General features: G+C 36.4%; 1 protein-coding gene across 1 annotated transcript; it reads left to right on the top strand.

Moving 5' to 3' along the window:
• The first annotated feature begins 5,317 nt into the window (after positions 1 to 5,317).
• On the top strand, positions 5,318 to 7,865 carry arl4ab (ADP-ribosylation factor-like 4ab). Its single transcript, NM_200318.2, is given in 2 exon segments — positions 5,318 to 5,456; positions 6,108 to 7,865. A coding segment is annotated over 1 exon segment (606 nt). The 5' UTR covers positions 5,318 to 5,456; positions 6,108 to 6,239; the 3' UTR covers positions 6,846 to 7,865.
• Positions 7,866 to 8,595: the final 730 nt, after the last annotated feature.

The raw sequence follows: 8,595 nt of genomic DNA, 5'->3' as shown, positions 1-8,595 counted from the left end.
AGCCATAAACAGGGTAGTGCTTTCAGCCACCGATAATGTTCTTATTGATCATGTATTTTAACTGAAATATAGTCAGTCAAACCTGAGCATTCATTTAGTTGTTTAGCGTAAAAGAGGTAAGCGTAAGTGAAAGGTAAACGCCGTCAGGTACAGCAGACAAGCGCCAAAAATCACAGTCAGGAAGCGCCTGGCCAGAAGCGCTTATTCAATAAAAGTCCCCGTCCACGGAGGCGGGCCGCTGCGCTTCTTTTCCTGTGTCACGAAAGTGTCAACTGCATTTAAATGACATAAGCATAAAGCTTCATTTTTGCAGTACTTTTGAGCTCAAATTATAATACAAATATATTAACCTTAAGAATGATGCGGGACACAAAATTCATCCATGTGGGCTCATTGATCTAAAATTTCTTTGCGGCCCCCCTAGCGCCATCTGGGGCCGCGGACCCCAGTTTGAAAACCCCTGTTCTAGACATGTTGTAGTAGCTGTTTGCTGACATCCATTACACATACAAAATAGCACAATGGCAAAGTACTCATAATTAGATAACACTTCCGAAAGTAAAGTATTTTTACAATAATTTGAAAATGTACTAGTTTTATGTCCAGGCATGGGTTTGTGTAAAATGTTCATATTTGAGTAACAGTTTTTAATAACTTCATGGCTATAAACCATTTGTTAAGCATCAAAAACAATTTAAATGATCATTTATTATGCATAAACACTAATAAACATTTGCAATCAGTTCATAAATGCTGTATTTGAAAGATTCAAAAATGTGTTTTGAAATATATGTATCATTTAACATTTTTTAAATAGTATTAAGTAGAAGAAGAAAAAAATGTTTCCCCATTTCATGTGTCTAAAACACGAGACCAAACTTACATCTGTGCTCCAGTTTAAAGACTTTATATAGTTTTATTTGGAAATGTCTTTTTCATCTTAGAAAATGGATTATTACTACTGTATATAAAAAATGCACCAAACAATCAACAATAGACAAAAATAAACACTAAATAAAAATAATGAATAAAATATAGAAACTTTTTAAAATAAAAAACTGAACTTCATTCATTCATTTTCTTTAGCTTACCCAATTTACCTGTACCAGATTTCTTTGGACTGTGGGGGAAACTGGAGCACCCAGAGGAAACTTACGTGAACACACAGAGAACATGCAGACTCCACACAGAAACGCCAACTGACCCAGTCGAGGCTCGAACCAGAGTCCTTCTTGCTGTGAGGCAATCGTGCTACAAACTGAGCCACCATGTTGCCCCTCTTTAATTTAATTTAATTTAATTATTATTAAAAGCAATAATGTCTGGAGTAATAATTTCATTTGAAATTCAATAAAATAAAAAAATTAAATAAACTAAAAAAAACTGTTATTTAAAATTTTTATGAATATTTAACAGTTCAACAAATTTTTATACATTTAACAATTTGAATAATCATTTGATGAACAGAATATTCATTTATTCATTTTCTTTTCGACTTAGTTTCTTTATTAATCTGGAGTCGCCACAGAGGAATGGACCACTAACTTTTCTGGCATATGTTTTACGCAGCGGATGCCCTTCCAGCTGCAACACATCTCTGGGAAACATCCATACACACTCTTACACACTCATACACTACGGACAATTTAGCCTACACAATTCACCTGTATCGCATGTCTTTGGACTGTGGAGGAAACCGGAGCACCCGGAGGAAACCCACGCAAACGTGGGGAGAAAATGCAAACTCCATACAGAAATGCAAACTCCACACTGAAACACAGAAACAACTGACCCAGCTGAGTCTTGAACCAGCAACCTTCTTGCTGTGAGGCAACAGCACTACCTATTACCACTGCGTCACTGGTGAACAGAATAATTTTCTTAAAATAAAAAAAAACATTAAAAAAATGACCCTAAACTTTTGTTTTAATTGAAAATAGGGGTTATTCTTTTATTTAATTAAACATAATTTTCACCAACTGTCATTTCAGCTATAAATTACTTTTTATTTTTATTTTATTTTAACATTAGAGGAAATGGCTTTTTTTTTTTTACAAAAATCTGTAAATGGGCATTTATTGTTGTTTGTCAGAAATATCCATATTGAAAATAAATGAGGAAACTAATTTAAACAAGCCTTTTTCTTTCTTTTTTCTTTCTATCAATATCTAGCTTAAACGTGTTTAGGTTAGAGCATTTGACAACATGTTTTGGAGAATTTGTTTAATTAAACATTTATATTTGTTATAAAAACTAAAATAAACAAACAATTGTTTATGTTTTTTTATTACAATAATTTGCCAACTTTTCCCTCAAAAAAGAAGAGACCAAACTCACAATTGTGCTCCAAATCAAGGTACAATAGATTCGACATAGCTCTGTCAAAAAAAAAACTGTTGCTTTCAATGTCCATAGCTGCAATCTGACCTAAACTTACAAACTAATGACATCATGACGAAATACTGCCGGAAGCCAAACATTGCAAAAAGGTTTTTAAAATTGTATTAATTATTAAATTATGCATTTTAGATAATATAATCATTATGAGCTCTTATTACATTTCAATATCAATTTTCACAATGTTTTAACATTTTTAACTAAATTATCCTTACAAAGGAATTACACATAATTGACTCTTACAGAAAGCCAAAAATATTATTGTATATGGATCGCTTTTTTTAAAGTAAAACCACGCAGGATATCAAAACTCACACTTACAAGCGGTGACGTTTCTCGTTTTTAACACAAGATGGCGCACATGTAAAACATAATGCTTCCTCATTATTAAACAATTTGGGATCGACATAACCAATGATGCAATCCATTCATTTACAGCATATTGAGCGCTGTGCTATTATTACATGAAATGCCTTGGTTCTAATAAATTATTAACTTCCAAAACAATCTTTAGTTTTTTTATGCTTTATGTTGTGTATTTGTTGAACTTTATCGAATAAGCATATCGGCCTAGGCTATTTGACTGCACATACGAATGAGCTTCAAGTGACTAATTAACCTGTACTGAATTAACTAGCTCAAATCAACGATCTCAGGCGAGTGATGAGGCGAGATTGGGTATTCAGTGAGTTAGATCTCCGGTGTATGAATGGATGTGTGGTGTACGTGACAGCACGTCCATCACGGAGCAATTGTGTATCGATTGCGTTGTTAATTGTTCCGACACTTTGATGGGCCTTTTTCTTTGACGAGACTCTTTTCTCTTTTGTTTGCCATTGTATTTGATACTCGCTGATCTACTGTTCATCCCTTCTTTGAAGTTAACTGAATTGTTTGTGAATTGTAAAAATCCGACCTCATATAACCTTTATTGTTATGTATTAAGTATTTTGAAAATATATACAAAGTATATTTTAAACCAGAAAGGCTCAATTACAAAAAAAAAAAAAAAAAAAAAATATATATATATATATATATATATATATATATATATATATATATATATATATATATATATATATATATATATATATATATATAGTCTATTTCAGGATCAAGAAAAAAAATCTATTTGCAAGGTTACAATAGAAAAGAGAAACCAAAACTAGGGCCTGAGAGCCAAAGTTAGCCCATGATATCCTTTGATTTGGCCCACCATCTGAGGGAGAGTGATGGGATGGTTTCCAGACAATTCAAATTTAATCTAACCCTTTGTTTGCTTTATTGTTATTGTTAAAAGCCAACTGAAATTAAATGTTTCAATTAAATGATGTAAAATAATCAGATTTTTTTTTTCTAAATGTACATATCACCTGACAATGCTGAGAATTTGGTGAGTAAAACAATTCAAAAGCAGATTCTGCTTAACCTGTGTGTTCAGCATTGAACTCCACTGTGGTATAAATGTGAACATTTTTGGCACCCTGCAATAGAATGTGGATGGAGATCAATATACATTGTGCTTTTTAAAAGAATCCAGTCTAAAACAGTTTAGATCAGGGGTGCCTAAACTTTTTTCGAATGAAGGGCCAAAAACCAAATATCACTCAGAGCTGTGGGCCGAAGGTATTTATACCAAATTTGATTCATAATATTTCAAAATAAATAGAAAAAGTTACTTTAAATTGTATTATCTAATGCAGTATAACCTTTTAAATATTAAAAATTATTGCTTATTGCAATAAAAACAAACTATCCCGTTTATACCACAGTGGAGTTCAATGCTGAATACACAGGTCAAGCAGAATCTGCGTTTGACCTGTTTTACTCACCAAATTCTCTGGACTGATGGGAGGTAGTATGTACATTTAGACAATATCTGATTAATTTACATAATTTAGTTGAAATTTTATTTTAGTTGGCTTTTAAAAATAACAATAAAGCAAACAAACAAATGGTTACATTAATTTGAAATGTCAATGTGGAAACCATCCCCATCACTCTCTCTCAGATGGGATGGTGGGCCAAATCAAAGTTTACCAAGGTCCAACTTTGGCCCCCTGGCCCTAGTTTGGGCTTCTCTGGTTTAGATTAACAGAAAACAACTATACAGATATGTCTGATTTTGTCTGATAACAGAAGAGCTTTTTTGTGTCTTGCTCAAATTTTTTTTACATTTTACAATGGTGCACTTTTAGAACATATTTAGGTAAATACATTCATCTTTTAAAATATATAAATGCTTTAAAATGCATCCAAACTCATACAAAAACTGTACCATGCGGGTCACACTTTATTTGGATGGTCCGTTGATTTTAAGGTAAACTATATCTACTTGCACAGTTTCTTCTTGAAGGAGCAGTATCAACAGCTATTAAGCAGATAGTCTAATACTCAACTGGACCATCAAAATAAATTGTTACCCTTGTTTATTTATTTGTTATATTTATTTTGTTATAATCTATAAGAGAATAAAGAACTGTTTTGATTGGGATATTTTAAATAGATTGCAGAGCATCAAACAAAACGAACTGAATCAGTTCCCTCAATGATTCAGACAACTCGAGAATCGTTTGAACAGTGCCTCACTCAGTAAACACTGACGAAATACAGCATGAGGTGCTTTTTTTGCAGATAACACACTGAACCAAAAGCTCCACAAGCTCTCTTTTTGTTTTCCAGCTCTAAAAAGCCGCTGAGGCTCACCTTTAAGCGCGTCTCCGAAACTTTAAACGCCTTGAGCGACATGAACAGGTGGTGAGGAGGCGTGTCCAAGCAGACGACAGGCTTGACTTTTGACCATCCAAACTGCAGGGAAAATAACGCGAGCGCAATGGGTTGAACCAATCGGCGCATTCTTCCACACAGTGGGCGGAGCCATCCCTGCTAGAATGGAGTGGAAGCAGCTCGCCGGAGAGTCAGTGAAACAGGCGCTGTCAGAAGGAGTGGATATACACTTGTCGGCTCAGCTGATTTGAATGACAACAATATTTTGAAAATAGTCGGATACATTTTCATCTGCTGAGCTAACGCTTGGAGGAAGGATCGCACGAAATAAGGTGGGTGCCGATTAAGACTTTTTTCTAGTATATGCGTGTGCTGGCAACGCTTAAATTATAGATATATATCATTAGTCTGAGTGATAATGTAATTTAGAGTAACTTAATATTTGGGAAACGAATAGCCAGCATTCTGGGGACCAGTAAACATTCTTGGAGCTCAAAATGATAACGTCTGCCATGTTGAATTACTTGTTGGATGAAAATGATGAATAATATTCATGTCTTCATGTATGGAGATGTGCCACTCCTAAAGCGCGTTTACAGTTGGCCATAGAGATCTGCGACAGACTCGTGTTTTCCACATTTACATAGGCCAGCACGTGCGCTTTTATCTGTTTGCAACTGGCAACTACTGTTGAACAATAAAATAGCATGAATAGACAGACACGAGTCTTGGATTTTTACCGATGCGTAATTTTGGCGCCCCTGTGGCGCTACATGTGCAAATAGGCTTCCTGCTGTTTCATCCTTCATTCACCATCACTGGCACTGAATGACACCCAGCCTGGATGAATCTGTGTCCCTTTTAGAATGACAAAAAGACAAGCATGCTTATTTAGGATGAAGTAAAGGAGAGCTGTAAAACTGTGTGTCATGGTGCTCCACTGCTGGCCTCATTGCATCATCTCCTTTTTCATTTGGTTTCAGGTTATCAGAGCAGCAGCTTCTCAGGGGAACGAGAGAAGCCTTGTGAATATTTGGTGAAGCGATAGCAGCGGCGACACCTGGTCTCCCGAGTCCCCACGTTCGCTTTCATCCTCATCAGAGTGGAGAAACAAGATGGGGAATGGATTATCAGAGCCCCATGCCATCTTTCCGTGCCTGCCGTCCTTCCAGGCCCTGCACATTGTTATTCTCGGATTGGACTGTGCCGGTAAGACCACAGTGTTGTACAGACTACGCTTCAACGAGTTTGTGAACACCGTTCCCACTAAGGGCTTCAACACAGAGAAGATCAAAGTAAATCTTGGTCCTAAAAGCCGGACTGCCACCTTTCACTTTTGGGATGTAGGGGGTCAGGAGAAGCTCCGACCACTCTGGCGCTCATACACACGGTGTGCCGATGGCCTTGTGTTTGTGGTGGACTCGGTAGATGCAGAACGCATGGAGGAAGCCAAGACGGAGCTACATAAGATCACACGGCTTCAGGAGAACCTGGGGGTGCCTGTGCTGGTGGTGGCTAACAAGCAGGACCTGCGTAGCGCTTTGCCCCTCTCTGAAGTTGAACAGATGTTGGCGCTGAATGAGCTCGGTTCCCATACACCCTGGCACCTCCAACCGGCTTGTGCCATCATCGGAGAAGGTCTCCAAGAAGGCCTTGAACGCCTCCACACCATGATCATCAAGCGGAGAAAAATGATGAGGCAGCAGAAACGGAAAAGATGACTCTTTGGTGATGAGAATGTGAGCTGGTAGGCCTCTGTGATGGCTCCGCTACTAATGTGCCATAGGCCTTTGTGGCCACTGCGCTCCTGGAAGTATTGTTTCATCGGGCTGAGTTTTATCAGTCAGGAGGTCCTGGATGGGTACAGTTCAGAGACTGCGAGAGGACAATATTGATTGTCCACTTTGGTTATCGGATTGTAGCAGCTGTGGGACGATCACATGGAACTTTCACATTAACGCAGTGTTACGCAATGTCATTGGGTCTGTGGTACATCCAGTTCTTGTGAAGGACAGTACTGGACATGAACTTGTAAATGACAGAGACTGTTCGCCAAAGAGTTGGTTATTGTCTGACATGTTACACGTATCTAATATCCTAGCATTCATATGAAGTCTTGAAATGGAAGGACTGATTACCAAAGCTGCCATGGACTAATGAAAAAAAAAACCTGCACATTCAGGATGATTAGTTTTATCCAGAATGACCACCCTTCATTTTCCCTGAGTGTTTGTCGTCTCGGTGGTCAGGGGAACCAGAATAAGCTTTATGGATCACTTGTTGGGGAACGCACAAATGTTTATTTGACTAGACTCACTGAAGCAGGGTATTTCGCTAACCACTAAAGTATTTCAACAGGTGGATGTGGAAAGATTTGTAAGGTGTAAAATCCTTCTCAAGTGGCCCTGTTGACTGACACATGGAGGACTTGAGGACTACTAGCATTATTTCTAGCTGTACCTACATTGTGTGCTCTCCTGAACAACAAGAGATGTTAAATGCACTTTAGCAATTCCCTTTTCTAAAATATGAACTTGTAAAATCTGATTTTTTTTTTTTGTAAAGAGTTTATCATGTTACAAAAATGAAGTAACGTATTGCTTCAAATGAAGCGTTTTTTTCAACTCTCCACTGTTTCACATTCAGATGTGTAAATTTGTCACTCGGTGATTGTGTGTTGGGATTTTCATATTTATGTGTCAGAATTTGTACACTTTGAATAAATCCACAACTACACTGAACATATTACGTTTGAAGTCATTATTAATACTTGTTGCAAATTGACGTGGATTGTCAAAGTTTATGACTTGACAACATTTAGTCTGATAATTGCTTGACGCACTTTAAAGATGAGTCACTGACTTTTAAAGTCACTGGGACACACAGTGATGAGGAGATATGACGTAAATTATCTGTGACCTGTTCTAGGCATGCGACCAAAAAGGTTGCACTTTGTACATGGTTTGTTGTCAAACATCTATAAATGTTAAAGGTGCTGCTTAATTGCCATTCTTGCATCATTATATTGAATGTGAAGGCTTAAAGTGTAAAGGCTTAACCCATTTAACTGCCCCACCAAGAAAAAATGTTTGGATTGCATTTCCTATTATAGTTAACACACTCAGTGCATTTTATTTCAACACATCCCATAATTTCTAAAATATCAACCTCTACCAAATGGTTGATATGTCAGTTTATGATAAAAGTACCGGAATTATTATATATAATATGAAGTGTAAGACCAATTTATTTAAAAACATAATAAAAAAAAATCCTTTTTGAATACTTAATTATCTTTATTTTTTGAAGTAAGCCATAAAATATTTCAGATTCTCATTTAATATGCTTTCCTTTTTAAAATAAACCCAAAATTAAGTGTAGTAGTGTAACAGAATTATGCTTGTTAGATTTTTTTGTAAACCAACAATGCTGTGTCTTGAAAACCATTAATTAAATCAGTTATTCTTTAAA

Source organism: Danio rerio, chromosome 19 (assembly GCF_049306965.1).
Source record: "Danio rerio strain Tuebingen ecotype United States chromosome 19, GRCz12tu, whole genome shotgun sequence".
Lineage (NCBI taxonomy): Eukaryota > Metazoa > Chordata > Actinopteri > Cypriniformes > Danionidae > Danio > Danio rerio.
The sequence above is the reverse complement of the archived record's forward strand: the minus strand, read 5'-3'. Positions and strand labels throughout refer to the sequence as shown.